General features: G+C 43.1%; 1 protein-coding gene across 8 annotated transcripts in view; it reads left to right on the forward strand.

Annotated features, from left to right (window-relative positions):
- The first annotated feature begins 13,704 nt into the window (after positions 1-13,704).
- SMYD1 (SET and MYND domain containing 1) overlaps positions 13,705-19,150 on the forward strand; it is a 42,210-nt gene continuing 36,764 nt past the window's right edge. For all 8 annotated transcript variants that reach the window (XM_081592923.1, XM_081592927.1, XM_081592925.1 and 5 more), the window contains exon 1: positions 13,705-13,844. In XM_081592923.1, the coding sequence (XP_081449049.1) occupies positions 13,708-13,844 (137 nt within the window). In that variant the 5' untranslated portion in view covers positions 13,705-13,707. The remainder of the gene's footprint in view (positions 13,845-19,150) is intronic.

The raw sequence follows: 19,150 nt of genomic DNA on the forward strand, positions 1-19,150 counted from the left end.
AATTTCATAAGATTTATGTCTTTCTCTAGCAGTGTTCTGGGACTTGTTTCACTTGCTATTTTAAGGTACACCCAAGCTGTTGCATATATGTGTAATTTACTTGTTTCATTGCTGTACAATATTCCACCCATCTCCCAGTTAATGGGCACATCCCCTGGTGCACTGTGCAAAAGTTTCTCTTCCATATGTTCTCCTTTCCTGTCAAACTTAGCATTGCCTAATTTCAGGTTCTCATTATCTTTTGTTAGAGCCACGGCAATATCTGCCTTACTTATCATCATTCCTGATTTTGTTACCGAAAGTGGGTTCTGGGCTGCTCACTGCTCAAAAGTCAATAAAGAGGCCAGTTTGGTGGGAAGGAAAGTTTTCTTTATTTTGGATGCCAGCAAGGGGGAGGTAGGGTGGAATCTGTGCAAAGACTAACTCCTACCCTTGACAATCAGTGGACAAGAGCTTTCATAGACAGGGAGCGGCTCCATGCAGAAACAGCACAGTCAGCTCTGACAGTCACCTTGAAATTGGTCATCAGTGGTGTGACCAGTGTTCTCTTGATTGTTTTGTGCGCTGTGCTTTGTTTGCTCAGTCATTTCTGACTCTTTGTGATCCCATGGACTGTAGCCAGGCTCCTCTGTCCATGGGTATTCTCTCCGCAAGAATACTGGAGTGGGTTGCCATGCCCTCCTCCAGGGGATCTTCCCAACCCAGGGGTCGAACCCAGGTCTCCCGCTTTGCAGGTGGATTCTTTACCATCCGAGCCACCAGGGAAGCCCATGAATATTGGAGTGGGTAACATATTTCTTCTGCAGGGGATCTTTCTGATCCAGGAATTAAACCAGGGTTTACTGCATTGCCAGGCAGATTCTTTACCAGCTGAGCTACCAGGGAAGCCCCTGATTGTTTTAGGTACAGTTAATCTTCAAGGTGGGTTTGTTTCCATTTCCTTGAGGCCAGTTCTCGGAACTGTGGCAGCTTTTGTCATGGCCTACAGTCTGGTCATTATGTAGTTAACTTCACCTGGGGGGAGAAGTATCTATAAGACAGCTCACAGGATATAGCTCAGAATATTATTTATACCTCTTGAGGAGGAACTAAAGGCCCTTGACTTTGCTTCATGACTGCATTATTATCATTTGGTCTCCTTTGACTGTTTTCCTTTGTTTATGCATTTTCTCACTTCTCTGATTAAACTTATTCTTTGGCTAAAGTTGTTCCATTATTTTGCCCACAAAGGTCCATGTAGTTACAGCTATGGTTCTTACAGTAGTCATGTATGGATGTGAGAGCTGGCTCATAAAGAAAGCTGAGTGCCTTCTTTCAAAGAAGAATTGATACTTTTGAACTATGGTGCTGAAGAAGACTCTCGAGAGTCCCTTGGATTGCAAGAAGATCAAACCAGTCAATTCTAAAGGAAATTAATTCTGAATATTCTTTGGAAGGACTGATGCTGAAACTGAAACTCTAGTACTTTGGCCACCCAATGCAAAGAGCCAACTCACTGGAAAAGACCCTGCTGGGAAAGACTGAAGCCAGGAGGAGAAGGGGATGACAGAGGACGAGATGGTTGGGTGGCATCACTGACTCAATGGACATGAGTTTGAGCAAACTCCAGGACACAGTGAAGGACAGGGAAGCCTAGTGTGCTGCAGTCCATGGAGTCAAAAAGAGTTGGATAGGACTGTGTGACTGAACAACGACAAAAGTTATTCCACAGACAAAAGGTAGGCTGAGGACATGGTGGGGTGGGGGATGGCAAGGACCATAGGGTACTGCTATGTTTCAAGTTCACCCTCCAGTCTACTCTCGGTACTGCCAAAGGGTACTACCTGGAAGTCATTACTGGCTCTTCATTCAGTCAAACATGAAGTCTGTACTACTGGGCTTCTGTGCACCTCCCTGATCTCATTGTCTTCCCGCTGTTCTCACCTCCCCACCCTGCTTTCACTTTATGATTCAGCAACATTAAACTTTTACTGATACCCGTAAACACCATGCATAACTCAGTTTATTGCATCTGCCACTTCTTCCTGAAACACCCTCTCCCTACTTCCGAATGAATTCCTCTTCTCCTCAGAAGTAAACACTATCCTGAATTCAGCATTTCTTATTCTCATGCTCAAAAGTCAATAAAGAGGCCAGGTTGGTGGAAAGGAAAGTTTTCTTTATTTTGGATGCCAGCAAGGGGCAAGGTAGCCTGGTTCTTTATATTTTTACTACATAGATATGTATCCCTAAGTAACATGAAGTATTACTTTGCATGATTTAAAACTTTACATAAATGTTATTTTGCCTACTATTTATTCCTCTGCAGGTTCCTTTTTTCACTTACTATTTTTTGATATTAACATCTGTTGAGTTGTGAGGTTATAACTGATTCCTTTTCACAGCTCCATAACATCCATTGTATGAATACATGTGAGCTATCCATTCTCCTGTCTTAAGACTTTGAGCTTATTTCCCATTTCTAATTTTAACTTTCTTGTTCAGTCTCCTCATGCACACATGTGAAAATTTCTCTGGGGGGTTATACTTAGGAGAGGGATCTACTTTTTAACTAGGAAGTCTCAGTAATACCCACCTCAAAGGATGTTGTGAAAGCAATATGAAGTAATGCAAATAAAGCACAGTTTCAAGCATTCAAACACTTATTTCTGCTGTAAATGAAACACTGGGACATAAAGGGCAAGATAGTCTGCTGACAGAGGATACAGTGAAGTATAATATGTGTGCTTCTTTAGCTCCCAGAATACCAACTGATTGTAATTGTCTACAAATCATCATGCTGTTTCTTTACCTGTATATCTCTGCTCATACTGCCCTGTCCTTGGGCCTGAAATGGTTCCCCCTACCCCCACACTTATGTTTGTCTGCTGCTTCTCTGAAGCTTTCCCTGATTTCTTAGGCTGCCGTTACTACCCTTTCCCCTTTGCCTTGTACATCTCTATATGCATGCGTGTGTGCTAAGTCATTTCAGTGTCTGACTCTTTGCAACCCCATGGACTGTAGCCCGCCAGGTTCCTCTGTCCATGGGATTCTCCAGGTAAGAATACTGGAGTGGGTTGCCATGCCCTGTTCCAGTGGATCTTCCCAGCCCAGGGATCGAACCCTTGTCTCCTTTGGCTCCTGAATTTCAGGCAGATTCTTCATCACTGAGCAACCAGGGAAGCTGCCATTTCCTATAATTCTCTCTAAATGATCAATGTCTTAGATACCAGGCCTATATTTCAAAAAAAGTTTTTGTTGGAGTAGAGTTGCTTTACAATGTTGCATTAGTTTCCGCTGTACAGCAAAGTGAAACAGCTATACGTATACAGATATTTGGGCTTCTCAAGTGGCGCTAGTGGTAAAGAACCACCTGCTAATGCAGGTTAGATATGAGACTTGGGTTTGATCCCTGGGTGGGGAAGATCCCCTGCAGGAGGGCACCTCAACCCATACCAATATTCTTGTCTGGAGAATTTCATGGTCAGAGGATCCTGGTGGGCTACAGTCCGTGGGATCACAGTCGGACATGACTGAAGTGGTTCAGCATGCATACATATATCCACTCTATTTTGTATTTCCTTCCCATTTAGGTCACCACAAAGCATTGAGTAGAGTTCCCTGTGAAATACAGTGGGTTCTTATTAGTTATTTTATATATCATAAGGGCCTACATTTTAATCATCTTTGTATGGGGGCACTGAGTATAGTGCCTGGTAAAAGTGCTGATAAATGCATGTGGAATGAGTGCCTTCAGGAACTCTCGAGAGCAAAGCAATTTGAGCTGAGAATTTCTAGGAGCTGAAGGAAGAAAGGTGGAAGCAGGAATGCTACTTTAGTAAGAATGCAGGGACCAGAGTGAGTGTGAAGTTTTGTCAATGATGTAATTTTACAGGATTGTTGTTGTTGTTGTATAGTCACTAGGTCATGTCCAACTCTATTGTGACCCCGTGGACTGTAGCCCGCCAGGCTCCTCTGCCCATAGGCTTCCCCAGGCGAGAACACTGGAGTGGGTTGCCATTTCCTTCCCCAGGGGATCCTCCCAGCCCAGGGATCCAACCTATGTCTCCTGGGTCTCCTGCATTGGAAAGGGTATTTTTTACCACTGTGCCACCTGGGAACCCTGATTACACAGGATATAATGGACTATTCAGGAGGGAACCTACTCCTCTCATTCTGGAATGTGAGGGCTAGGTGTGCCCACAAACCTCTTTGATCCTGTGATTATGAAATGATAATGAATCAGCCAGTGAATGCACTTGAAAACAGTGAGCAACCCCAGGCTTATTTAACACTGCTAGGCATCAGCTACTATTAGTCTAAAGCAGGATTGGCAAACATTTTCTGTAAAAGGCCAGACAGTAAATATTTTTGACTTTGTGGGCCATGTGGTCTTTGTTGCAGATATTCAACTCTGGGGCTATAGTGTGAAAGCAGCCATAGAAAATATGTAAACATATGAGTATGGCTGTTTTTTTTTATATGATTTATCGTTACTGAAATTTGAGTTTCACATAATTTTCAGTTGTCACAAAATATTCTTCTTTTGATTTCCCCCACTCTACCCCAGTGCCAATCATTAAAGAATGTACAAACTGTTCTTGGTTCACAGGCCTAAAGGAACCTTTTAGATCCCTGGGCTAAATGAATCTTAGCTCTGGGTACAAAGGAAGGTCGAATCCAGTGATAAGGTGCCATACTTTTACTAAAATAATAAGGGTGTAGAGTTTCTCCCCTGGAGTAGGAAATGCAACCCTGAATGCCCAATGCCTGAAAAATCCCATGGACAGAGGAGCTTGGTGGGATACAATCCATGGGGTTGCAAAGAGTCAGATATGACTGAACGACTGAGCACAGAGTTTCACAGTGGGAAATGAGACAGGTTGGGAGAGCTGGGAACCTTTGCTAAAATGCTTGCGCCTGGACACACCTCTCCTCCGAACAGCAAAATACAAAGAAACTATAGAGACTAAAATTAACTGCCTGCATGCGCAGTTGGGGTGAACTCTGGACAAAAGATACAGAGAGACCAAAAAACCCAACCGCCACTTTTGAAGAGCCGGGAGCAAAAACTGAGTGTCAGGAACAAAAGCAGGGTACAGAGCACACCCTCTGCCCACAACACCTAAACCATCCCTCTAGCCCAACTTCTGGGCAGATCACCTAAGCCACCCCTCCAGCCCAACCTCTGGACACATCCCTACCCTCACCCCAAATAAAAAACAAGCTTGTCCTCTCTCTATGGGAGCAAGCAAGCAAGGGAACCTGTTTATTCTTGCTCTGCCCTGCTACAGCAGGGGCCCCAATAAAGCCTTGCCTGGGAAAAAAAAAGCCTTCAAAGATTTGAAATCTTGCAGCTCTCTTGATTTGCCACTAGGTGGTGGTCCCTGCAGGTGTGTGACTGAATCTCACCAAAAGGAAGGATTGAGTGTGGTCGATCAGCTACCATGATATTAACACAGGCACACAAACTGTCTCAGTGGTTCAAAATCGTTACTCTGGGTTTCACTGACATCTCCACCTTCACACTTATTTCTACATATTCCTTGAATTGCAGCATATCCAACTGAAGGGAATGCAATCACTCTCTCAAGGCCTCTGAGATTATTTGCTCAAAAATTCAGGATAATAATACGAAAACAGAATATGGTTAAAGATTTTGGGGCTAAAAAAGATTTTGGGGCTGCGATGTGGAATCTGGGAACAGATTCTACCTGAGATGAAAGTTAACCAGTGGCAAATTATCATATTGCACACCTTAAACTTATGCAATGTTATATGTCATTATATCTCAATAAAGCTGAAAAAAATAAAGTAAAATACAGGGGTAAATAAAAAATGAAAAAGAAAAAATAATAACAATGTCTTACAACTTATTGAATAAAATAAGAATCTGAGAATCTATACCACAAATAAATAAATATATACATAGATAAGAAAAAAAAGAGAAAGTCTCAAGAATACTGGAGCGGAAAGCCATTCTCTTCTCCAGGAGATGTTCCCAACCCATGGATTGAACCTGGGTCTCCTACATTGCAAGTGGATTCTTTACCTTCTGAGCCACCAGGGAAGTCCCCCCCAAAATACATAAATTAAAAAAAAAATTGTTAACCAGTGGAGCTTATAGTAAGGGTTACTTGAAGTCCATGTTTAGGCTTGTGATGTTATGCTAATAATTCTTTGCAAAATAGGCCCCAGTCTTGGTCACTTCATGTTAGCTTCTTCTACCATTGAGATGCAAGACTGGAGACCCAGCAATGGTTGCCCACACTTCTTTAGGGTGCTCAATAGCCATAGTAATGTCCTTGGTATGTGTGTATGGCCTGAGTGGGGAGGGGAATTCAGCTAAAATCAAGGTAAATGGAACTGAAATGAAGCAGGACCCTACGGTCCTTGCCACCTTCTTCCCCTCCATCGTCCCACCCATGTTCTCTGCTGACCTTTTGTCTGTGGAAAAACTTCAGCCAAAGAATATGTCTAGGGCTTCCCTGGAGGTCTGTTGGTTAAGAATCTGCCCACCGAATGCAAACTAGTACAGCCACTATGGAGAACAGTATGGAGATTCCTTAAAAAACTGGGAATAGAACTGCCATATGACCCAGCAATCCCACTGCTGGGCATATACACCGAGGAAACCAGAATTGAAAGAGACGCGTGTACCCCAATGTTCATTGCAGCACTGTTTACAATAGCCAGGACATGGAAGCAACCTAGATGTCCATCAGCAGACGAATGGATAAGGAAGCTGTGATACATATACACAATGGAATATTACTCAGCCATTAAAAAAAATACATTTGAATCGGTTCTATTGAGATGGATGAAACTGGAGCCCATTATACAGAGTGAAGTAAGCCAGAAAGAAAAAGAACAATACAGCATACTAATGCATATATATGGAATTTGAAAGATGGTAACAATAACCCTATATGCGAGACAGAATAAGAGACACAGATGCATAGAACAATTTTATGGACTCTGAGGGAGAAGGTGAGGGTGGGACGTTCTGGGAGAATAGCATTGAAACATGTATATTATCATATGTGAAACAGAACACCATTCCATGTTCGATGCATGAGACAAGGGCTCAGGGCCGGGGCAATGGGATGACCCAGAGGGATGGGATGGGGAGGGAGGTGGGTAGGGGGTCCAGGAAGGGGAACACATGTAAACCCATGGCTGATTCATGTCAATGTATGGCAAAAACTATTACAATATTGTAAAGTAATTAGCCCCCAACTAAAATAAATAAACTTATTAAAAAAAAAAAAAAAAGAATCTGCCCACCAACGCAAGGGACAATTTCTGATCTGGAAAGATTCCACATGCCATGGGGCAAATAAGCCTGTGTACCACAACTACTGAAGCCCTCTCGCCCTAGAGTCCATGCAGCAAGAAGCCGCTGCAAAGATAAGTCCGTGCACTGCCATTAGAGAGTAGCCCCAGCTCTTCTCAACTAGAGAAAAAAGCCTGAGTGCAGCAAGGAAGATCCAACTCAGCCAAAAATAAATAAATAAATGAAATACATTTTTTTAAAGAAAGAATAAATCTACTCAGAAGAGTAAGAAAATGCAGAAACAAAGGAAACCAGTCAAAGGAGACCAAATAATAATAATGTAGTCATTAAGCACAGCTAAGGACCTTTAGTTCCTTCTCAAGAGCTATAGATAAAAATCTGAGCCATATCCTGCGAGCTCTCTTATAGATACCAAAACCCCCACCAGGTGGAGAATTTAACTATAAAATGACCAGACTGTAGCCATGACATGCTAAGTCGCTTCAGTCGTGTCCGACTCTGTGCGACCCCATAGACGGCAGCCCACCAGGCTCCCCCGTCCCTGGGATTCTCCAGGCAAGAATACTGGAGTGGGTTGCCATTTCCTTCTCCAGTGCATGAAAGGGAAAAGTGAAAGTGAAGTTGTGTCCGACTCTTAGCGACCCCATGGACTGTAGCCTACCAGGCTCCTCCATCCATGGGATTCACCAGGCAAGAGTACTGGAGTGGGGTGCCATTGCCTTCTCCGAGCCATGACATAAGCTGCCACAATTCTGAGAACTGGCCTCAAGGAAATGGGAACAAACCCACCCTGGAACTGAAGATTAACTGTACTTAATCAAGATGACACCGATCAGATCACTGGTGACCAACTTCAACATGACCGTCAGAGCTGACTGCTGTTTCTGTTGTTTCTGCATGCAGCCCCTCTCTCTGTCTATAAAAGCTCTTGTGCCCTAATTGTCAAGGGTTGGGGAGTAGTTGACCTTTGGACAAGCATCTGCCTTCCTGACCCCTGGTTGCCAGCAACCAAAATAACACAAACTTTTCTTTCCACCAGCCTGGCCTCTTAAATGGTTTTTGAGTGATGAGCAGCTGGATCCCACTTACAGTTACAAAAGCAATGTAGTCATTCTCATCATCCCCTTGTCTGCAATCTCCTAACTCAGCCGGTACTCTGGGGACCAGGGGTCCTTTGACTTGCACAATCTCATTTTTCTTTCTTACCACCCTTCTTTATCTGTTAATAGATACATCAAAGAAAGAGACTGGATGGCTATTAAAATCGTTAGCAATGGGAAAGTTTCCATCTTCTTGGAGCAGAAAAATGCTCAAGAGAGATAGGATTGTGAGGGTCTGTGAAGCTCAAGTTTACAATCAACCTCAACACCACATTGCCAAATGGTTATGTCCACTCTGGACCCTCGGTTGCTCTCTTAAGAAACGTGGAATGAATCTACTGCTTCTTCCATGCTGTGATAAATGACGCTGAAGAAAGCTCTCATGTCCTTCTTGAATCTTTTCTCGCTAAACATCTCTAGTAGAGAGAGAAGAAATCCACTAAAAACTCTAGATGTGCTTTTTCTGATGATGAAGACCAGCAGTTTTCAATGGAGGCAGTTCCACTAGTTAGGGGCCATCTTAGAAATGTAGGGGGGGGATGTTTTGGTTGTTATGATGATTGTGGGGTGCAACTGGCATAATGTGGGCTTCCCAGGTGGTGCAGTGGTAAAAAATCCACTTGCCAAGGGAGGAGACGTGGGTTTGATCCCTGGGTTGGGAAAATCCTCTGGAGGAGGAAATGGCAACTTGATCCAGTATTCTTGCCTGTTAAACTCCATGGACAGAGGAGCCTGGTGGGCTACAGTCCATGGAGTCGCAAGGAGTCGGACACAACTAAGCACGCACATGCAAGCACTGGCGTATTGTTGGCAGGAGTAGGGCTAGGGCCAGCAAGAAAGGTTGGGATCCCAGTAGGAAAAAAATGAACCTGAGGTGGGTAGATGGGCAAAAAGCCTTTGCATAGGATTTGTGTTGGTGTGTGATACAGCAGGGCCCTGTGCTCCCTTCTCCATCACCAGCCTGATAACTAGAATCAACATCCCCTGTCTCACTGGTCCTGGCCAGAGATACTGGATGTCCCGGGAAGTAAGCAACAGCCTTGTACTTCAAATATCCAGATATTCATTTCACTTATGTAAAATCTTATTTATAATTATCTGAGTCTAGAACACTGTCTTATGTAATCATAGATCAGTTTATGTAAATTTTTTTAAAAAGCTGGATTCTTTTCTTTTCTTTTTTAAATAGTATTAACATTATATAAGCTAGTTTTTCTTTTTTATGTTGTTGTTCAGTTGCCAAGTTGTGTCCAACTCTTTGAGATCCCATGGACTGCAGCATGCCAGGGTTCCCTGTCCTTCAATATCTCCTGGAGTTTACAGTGAATATATGTTATTTTATTATAATTTACCTGTCATTTTTCATTTTCCCTTACTAGGTTAGATCAGAGTCTTAGTCCTTTTGAGTTGCAATAACAAAATACCAAAGCCTGGGTAGTTTATAAACACCAGAAATTTATTTCTTACAGTTCTGGAAGCTTGAAGTCCTAGATCAGGGTGCCAGCATGTTTGGATGAAGGCTCCTTTTCAAGTCACAGAATTCTCCTTGTATCCTCACATGGCAGAAAAGAAGGGCCAAGGCAATCTCTGGAGCCTCTTCTATATATAAGGCATGAATCTCATTCATGAGGGTTTCACCTTCATGATTTCAGGATCTACCCAAGCCCCCACAGATTAAGACCATCACCTTTGAGGGTGAGGATTTCTACGTATGAATTTGGAGGCGGAGGGGACAAATATTCAGACTTTGTGAAGTGAGCCTGTTAGTTACTCAGTCATTTCTGACTCTTTTGTGACCCCATGGACTGTAGTCTGCCAGGCTTCTCTGTCCATGGAATTCTCCAGGCAACAATACTGGAGTGGGTTGCCATACCCTTCTCCAGGGGATTTTCCTGACCCAGGGATCGAACCTGGGTCTCCTGCATTGTAGGTGGATTCTTTATCATCTAAGCCACCAGGGAAACCCCAGAGGAGTTAGTAATTTATGTTTTTTAGGTTCAAGAGCTAACACATTATATTCTCTATAAATTTAATTTCATACATCAAAAAGGATTTTATATAATATTTACTCTAATGTAAAACAAAGTATAATACTGTATGTGTTAGTTTACTATTGCTGCTTTTTAACAAATTACTTAGTGGTTTAAAATAACATAAATTTATTATATTAGAGTTCAGTTGTCAGAAGCCAGAATTGGAGGGTCCACTGGGTTTAAATCAAAGTGTCATCAGGGCTATGCTCCCCCTGGGGGCTCTTGGAGGAGCAGCTATACCCCTGCCTTTTCCAGTTTCTAGAGGGTACCTGCATTTCTTTGCTCATAGCTCCTTCCTCCTACTTCAAAGCCAACCATATAGCATCTTCAAATGTCTCTCTGACTCTGACCTTCTTGCTTCCATTGTTACATCTCCACCTGACACTGACCTAACCCCCCTAACTCCCTCTTATAAGGATTCTTACGATTTCACTGGGCCAACTGGACAATCCAGGGATAACCTCCCTCTCTCAAAAGGTTTAACTTAATCACATTTGCAAAATCCCTTTTGCCATGTAAGATAATATATTCACAGGGCTGTGGAGTAGGACCTGAGTATCTTTGGGAACAATTATTCTGTCTACCATGTTTTAAAAATTATTTATTTATTTATTTAGGCTACACTGGGTCTTTGTTGGTTTGTGTGGGCTTTCTTTAGTTGTGGCGTGCTGGCTTCTCATTGCGGTGGTTTCTCTTGTTGCAGAGCACAGGCCAAAGGCATGCCTGCTTCAGTAGTTGCAGCTCTCGGGCTCAGTAGTTGTGGCATACGGGTTTAGTTGCTCCATGGCATATGGAATATTCCCGAACCAGGGACTGAACTCATGTTCCCTGCATTCTCATCCACTGCACCGCCCTCTACCATGTTTTAATAATGTAATCTTGTTGTTCTGAGAAGGTTGAGACTCACCATTGAAACTAAAGCACCAGGCTTGATGCTCCTTCTCTCTTTCTGACTTTAGGCAGGTAGATGTTTTCCTTGACCTTGGGTTGGGCTGAACCTGTGTCTAGAGAAGAATGAGGTCATCTCTATAAGGCAGAGCTGGTGGCTCCCAAGGGTGGACCCTGGCTGTTACCAGGCAATGTGGGTGCAGACATTCATTTGAGACTAACCTGAAGAACTCCTATTTAATCGCTTTTTTTTTTCCCCCCGAGAGCATGTGATGTTTACTTTTGGGGCACCCAATTTTAAATGTCTTAATGTGTTTTGCCCTTTGGGATAGATCAGAATTCCCTGAATTATTCTCTAGTTCCAGGCACTATGTGTTATGACCTAAAAACTGGGATACATGGAGAGGGCTTCCCAGGTGGTTCTAGCTACCTGCCAATGCAAGAGACACAAGAGAATTGGGTTCGATCCCTGGGTCAGGAAGATCCCCCTGAGGAGGACATGGCAACCCACTCCATATCCTTGCCTGGAGAATCCCATGGACAGAGGAGCCTAGCAAGCCACCATCCATGGGGTCGCAAAGAGTCGGACACGACTGAAGTGACATAGCATGCATGCAAGGTCCGGCAGACAATTCTCCAGATGCTTCCAAGAGGCAAAGAAGCGTCAGGAGATGCAATTTGGTTGAAGACACATTAGAATTTCAAATGTATCTTGGTGGTTTTGGGGAAGAAAATGGACAGAATAAATAAAATAAATTTGCTATCATTTAGTAAGTTCTGTATGAACACAGCCAAGTGCTGTGCCATGTCCATTGTACCTATTATCTCATTTATCAGTGAGATAGAAATTATCACCCTTGTTTTACAGTAACTATCTCAAAATTGTCCCACTAAGTTGCTTCAGTCATGTCCGACTCTTTGTAATCCTATGGACTGTAGCCTGCCAGGCTCTTCTGTCCGTGGGATTCTCTAGGCAAGAATACTGGAGTGGGTTGCCATCCCCTTCTCCAGGGGATCTTCCCCACCTAGGAATCGAACCTGGGTCTCTTATGTCTCCTGCATTGGCAGGCAGGTTCTTTACCACTAGTGCCACCTGGGAAGCCCACGGTCCTAGAAGGCTCAAAATTCAAATGCAGACCCGTCTAACTCAGAAGCCAGTGCTTGTAAACTAGTACACTTACAGAAACAGAGAGCACAGAAATCCGTAAACAGATGCATCCCAGAAACTAAAAATATTACCTGGAAGATAAGTCATAGCTCCAGATCTGCAAGTGTCTTTCTTTTCAACCTCAGTGAGAGCTGTCTAGTGATCAAGATGAGTGGCATCCAGTCCAATAGCTGTAGACTAATCCTTCCAATGTCCTCGTTCCTGGGGAAGAAGGTATTGGTACTTTTCTGGTAGCAGACATAATGTTTAAGGGAGATTTGACAGAATAGTATAGACATGAGGGCTTTCATCTTCAAAGCTGGCCTCCTTTCGTAACACATCCTATGGTCCAACATACCTACATTCATCAGAGAATGCTCAGACCTCCATGCCCTGGGTGGGGCACTGTGGGAGACCCATGGAATATTAGAGAAGAGTGAGGCCCCTTAGAGCCTAGAGAGTACTTAGTCGTTCAGTCATGTCTGACTCTTTTCGACCCCATGGACTGTAACCCGCTAGGCTCCTCTGTCCATGGGATTCTCCAGGCAAGAATACTGGAATGGGCTGCCATTCCCTACTCCATGGGATCTTCCCGAGCTAGGAATTGAAACCAACTCTCCTGCATTGCAAGTAGATTCTTTACTGTCTGAGCCACTAGGGAGGAGAGAGGTTATATATACAGCAAAGGGTCAATTTAGCATCTGTTACTTTCTGCCAATAGTCTACCCATGGAGGAAACAAGGGGCCCATCTCACTTGAGAAAGTCCAAGCCTGACAGCTGAAGGGTCCCAGAGCAGCAAGCATCACCTCTTGGACCACTTCAGCTGTCTCTGCTTTGGACTGACAGAGGCATCTGGTTGCTAAAAATACCCTACTGACCAAGTGCTGCCCATTCCAACTAAAGCTGAGCACGACTGCAATACAGGACTTAACTACTCCTTGCAAAGGAACTTTTCCAAAGTTTTCAGGCCCAATTTGAGAAGCACACCAGCCCATGGTCTTTTTCTACTTTGTCAGCTTGGCTGGGCGGTGGAGGGGCTCCTTCCTGGGTCACTGTCCTCTGGCCTGCCCCATCCCGGTCTCCAGGAAAAGAAGCAGAAGGGGGAGTGAGAGAGGGCCCAGGGGCTGGAGTGGGTAGAGAAGGGGAGGTGCTTGTCCATTTATAGACTTGCTCTTTGGGATGCTGAAGGTGCTGAAATAGCTGCGAGGACAAGGGACTTGGCTCAGTGTTAAATATCTGCCGAGCTGCCCGAAGACTCTGAGATGACAATAGGGGAAATGGAGAATGTGGAGGTCTTCACTGCTGAGGGCAAAGGCAGAGGTCTGAAGGCCACGAAGGAGTTCTGGGCTGCTGACATCATCTTCGCCGAGCGGGCTTATTCCGCTGTGGTTTTTGACAGGTATGGAATGTGGGTTGTTGCCTTCTTTCCTCCTGGTGACTTGGCCAGTGCCACACTCTCAAATACTTTGCTCTCAAAATTGAGGGAGAGTAGCACTGACATATATACACTACTGTGTGTAAAATAGGTAGTTAGTGGGAAGCTGCTTTATAACACAGGGAGCTCAGCCTGGTGATCTATGAGGACCTAGAAGGGTGGGATATGGGTGGGGTGGGAGGGAGACTTAAGAGGGAGAGGGTATATGTATACATATAGCTGATTCACGTTGTTGTACAGCAGAAGCTAACACAACATTGTGAAGCAATTATCCTCCAATTAATAAAATAAAAAAAAATAATCATGGAAAGGGATGCAATTCATGTGGCTGTTGATAATGAAGGGTACATGCACAGCTAACTGTTTGCTGGCATTACTTTTTATGCAAAGGGTCACAGTCAGTGGGATTTGCTCTGGTGCCTAGGAGGGTTGAAAAGGTGATTGAAGGCTTTAGGGTATGCTGTCATAACACTGGGCTTCCCTGGTGGCTCAGACAGTAAAGAATCTGCCTGCAACACAGGAAACCTGGGTTCAAGCCTTGGGTGGGGAGGATCACTTGGAGAAGGAAATGGTTACCCACTCCAGTTTTCTTCCCTGGAGAATCCCATGGACAGAGGAGCCTCACGGGCTACAGTCCATGGGGTTGCAAAGAGTTGGACATTACTGAGCGACTAAGCACAACACAAGCACTCAGAACATAAGTGAACTTGGCCGAGTGGGAGTGCTGTGTGTGGAGATGGTGGAAAGAAAGGGAGTGAAAAGGGGCTGTGGTGTCCAGGAGACATTCTTCTATGGAAGGCTCCATACTTTTTGCTTCTGAGGTGTAATAAATATATTAGAGGATGAAGTAATTGCTGAGACTTTAAAAAAAGTAATTGCAAACACACAAGTAACATCGGAATCCCTTTACCTTTGAAAATTAGAATATCACCAATGAACTGTAATCCTGTTTCACCTTTCCCATCCCAGGTCCCAGCTCCCTTTGTCTTTCCTCAGAGGTAATCCTTGTTTTGATTTTAATGTGTTTCCTTCCTGAATGTTCTTGTACTATTACATCTCTCCACCTACCTATCGGAGAAGGCAATGGCAACCCACTCCAGTACTCTTGCCTGGAAAATCCCATGGATGGAGGAGCCTGGTAGGCTGCAGTCCATGGGGTCATGAAGAGTTGGACACGACTGAGTGACTTCACCTTCACGCATTGGAGAAGGAAATGGCAACCCACTCCAGTGTTCTTGCCTGTAGAATCCCAGGGACAGGGGAGCCTGGTGGGCTGCCATCTATGGGGTTGCACAGAGTTGGACACGACTGAAGCGACTTAGCAGCAGCAGCAGCTACCTACCTATATATATATGGAAAGATTGAGGGCAAGAAGAGAAGGGGACGACAGAGGATGAGATGATTGGATGGCATCACAGACTCAATGGACATGAGTTTGAATAAACTCTGGGAGTTGGTGATGGACAGGGAGGCCTGGTGTGCTGCGGTTCATGGGGTTGCAAAGAGTCGGACACAACTGAACAACTGAAGTGAACTGATATATATATATATATGTACTTATCAAAATGCATAGCTGTAGTTTGTTTTTTTTTTCTTTTTACCAGAAATGGTACAATACCTTTTTTTGTTTTTCCTGGCCACACTGTGTGGTTTGGGGGAATCTCAGTTCCCTGACCTGGGATTGAACCTGGGACTTGGCGGTGAAAGCATAGAATCCTAACCACTAGGTCACCAGGGAACTCTCGATAATATTATACTTTCGATGTTATCCTTGAACTTCCTCCTTTCACTAAACAGCATGTTTTGATATTTATCCTCATGGGAACTGTTAAGTCTATAGCCACTTCTTTTAAACCCTCAAAGATCTATGGGATTGTTTTCCTTTTTTTTTGCCCACATGTAGATCTATCCATGTTGATCCATATGCTATATGGACCACCAATTTTAACTGTTGTAGGTATTTTACCATATGAATATATGAATTTTTGAAAATCTATTGCCTTGTTGAGAGACATTTGTTGGTTTCCAATTTTTCATAAAAAAAAATATTTCTGTGATTGAAATCCTTGACCACGTCCACTTGCATACATGTGTGATTATTCTCTAGGCTAACTGGCTAGGAGAGAAATCACTGTGCTTTGGGGTGCGCTGTTTTCCATTTCAATAGGCCCTCCAAAGCGAATCTATTAAATTTACATTCCCATTTCCCCTACAGTTCTGTCCATACTTGACCACCACACTTTCGCTCAGTTGCTTTAGTTGTGTCTGACTCTTTGCGATCCCATGGTCTGTAGCTCATCAGGCTCCTCTGTCCATGGGATTCTCCAGGCAAGAATACTGGAGTGGGTTGCCATACCCTCCTTCAGCGGATCTTCCTGAGCCAGTAGTAATAATCTTTATTTTAAAACCCCCTCCACTATGGTAACATTATGACAGTATTCTCTGAGTCCCCAAACTGGGGTGACCTGACTGACACTGATGTGGTCTAAATTAAGATGGCCTCTGATAACCTAGATTTGGTGGTTGACTCACTGTATGACCATCCTGAGAATAGGCACAGCTTTTCAGAGATAATTTAAGTAGCATTCAAATTCTCATTTCTTCCTCCTCATCAAGACCTTCAGGGAAAAGGCTGTGAATAGAGTATATTGCTAGCTACAGCTGAGGAATTTAGAGAGGCTGAGATGACAGTAATACTTCTTCAGGGGGAGTGTGTCTTACTTTATTTACTTGTGTGGGTGTGTTGGGGGCAGTTGAGGAATCAACTGGATTCAGAATTAAGACAGAAAAAGCTAGAAAAAGTTCAGAAACTCTGAACAATGATCTTAGTACTACTACTGAGTCACCATCTTGCCTTTTATAGAACATCCATGGATGTCTTCAACTCCCTAAAAACCAATATTGCCAATCGGTTTCCCTTTCAAGAGTGTCCGAAGTTGAGTGGATTTTCCTTCCATTACAAGAGTAAAACTTAGGAAGAAAAAAATGTATCTTCACATGAAGTTAACGTTGACATGATTGTCTATTTCCTTCCAGCTTATTTTAAAACGTTGTTGTTGTTTAGTCACTAAGTCGTGTCTGACTCTTTGTGACCCCACAGACTCCTTTATCCATGGGATTTCCCAGGCAAGAATACTGGAGTGTGTTGCCATTCCCTTCTCCAAGGGATCTTCCCAAGCCAAGGATTGAACCTGAGTCTCCTGCATTGGCAGGCGGATTCTTTACCACTGAGCCACCAGGGAAACCCATTTTAAAACACTAATGTTTGTACTATTAGTTGGGATCTTATCTAAACTTCAAGCATGCCCAGTCATGTCTGACTCTTTGGGACCCCATGGACTATAGCCCACGAGGCTACTGTCTGCAGAATCTTCCAGACAAGAATACTGCAGTGAGTTGCCATTTCTACTCCAGGGGATCTTCCTGGCCCAGGGATTGAACCTCCCCCTCTTGTGTCTCTTGCACTGGCAGGCAGATTTTTTTACCACTTCCCGACCTGGGAAGATTTTCATGTAATGATTTAGGTATCTTCTGTGTTACTATACTCTCTTTGTAGAGTTTAAGACTGCATACTTTCTGACCATTCCTTTATAACTGGACATTCAGATTGTTTACATGTTTTTCTTATTATAAAAAATTCATCATTCATTTGAGGTAATAACTATATAAAAACAACTTTAGTGCATGTTGCAGATAAAATGCTAATGAAATCTTATTGTTATAATAGTAATAAAGATTAGGATGATTAGAGTAAATGATCTTTAAAATGATTAAAAAAATTGAAAAGATTATTTTTAAAAGTGATTTACCCAGTACACCTGAAACTAATACAACACTTCAAGTCAATTGTATTTCAGTAAAAAAGAAAGAAATATAGAAATTGAAATGACTGCTTCTTAATTAAAAAATAAGAGATATAATCAAACTCATCACTGCAAAGATGGGGGAACTGCTCGGGTGTACCTGAGACAGCTGGAGAAGCATCAGAGGAAAGCTTTTCTCATCCCATCCTCACTCCAATTTTAGGCTCCTGGTGAGATTCAGCCACTGTAAGGGAGAAACCTGACTGGGAAGGTAAGAGCAGGTGACCCACAAAAGTCACCCTATGAAAGAAGCATTTTCTAACACTGTGTTACTGCAAACCAGGCTGTCTGCATTACCTTCCAAACACAAAAATGAAGATTTTATCTTTAGTTGAGTAGTGCATTAAATGAAAATCTCTTCTTGCAAACAATACATGAAATATATATGTATGTATATGTATATATTCTGTGAATCATTACAGGGTTTCCCAGGTGGCACAGTGGTAAAGAATCTGCCTGCCAATGCAGGAGATGCAACAGAGGAGGGTTCAATCCCTGCGTCAGGAAGATCCCCTGGAGTAGGAAATGGCAACCCATTCCAGTATTATTGCTTAGAAAATTCCATGAACAGAGGAGTCTGGCCAGCTAAAGTCCATGGGATTGTAAAGAGTCAGACACGACTGAGTGACCGAGTATACACACGAACATACATAAAGCATTACAATAAATGAACCCCTGTGAAACCACCATCCTACTTAACTAGAGCATTCTATTACATTCATCTTGCCTCTCTTTCCCTATCCTGTCCCATACTTGCCCCAAAGGTAACTACAGTAATATCCTGAATTTCGTGTTACTTATTCCCCTGTGTTTTCAATGATAGTTTTGTCATATATGTACATATTCCTAAACAATATATAATTTAGTTTTTATAGCTTGTTTTTCATCTTTTAAACCGAGGTATACAGTATATAGGTGGTTTTATGCTCTTGCTTCTTTCATTCAAATGTTCTTCTATTATTTATCCATATGGTTTTGTGTAACTAACAAAATGAGTAAGCTCTGTATGTGTATGTACCACAATTTATGTTTCCATCCTCCTGCAAGTAGTTGCTATGGACGTTTTTGTTTGTATCTCTTGGTGAACAGATACATGGGATGTGTATCCTAGGAGTGGAATTTCTGGTTCATAATGCATGAGATATTTAGCTTTAAAATATAATGCTGCACTGTGTCATGTTGACTTGCAAGTTGAATTGTGTCTTTGCTAGAATAGACTGGGCTTAGCATTCAGAGCAGCTCGCCAGGCCCTTATTATATAGCCCTTAGTCTGGTTAGAATCTTTTTAATTAGGTTGGTTGGAAAAACAGGTCCTCTGCTTAAACATAAAAGGCCAAGAATAAAACAGAGATAATCCATTGAGACCTGGCAAATGCGCAGCACTTGGGCACCAGGATACATGGTTCA

This window comes from Giraffa tippelskirchi, chromosome 4, assembly GCF_054371585.1.
Source record: "Giraffa tippelskirchi isolate mGirTip1 chromosome 4, T2T-mGirTip1v1.2.pri, whole genome shotgun sequence".
In the NCBI taxonomy this organism is placed as follows: domain Eukaryota; kingdom Metazoa; phylum Chordata; class Mammalia; order Artiodactyla; family Giraffidae; genus Giraffa; species Giraffa tippelskirchi.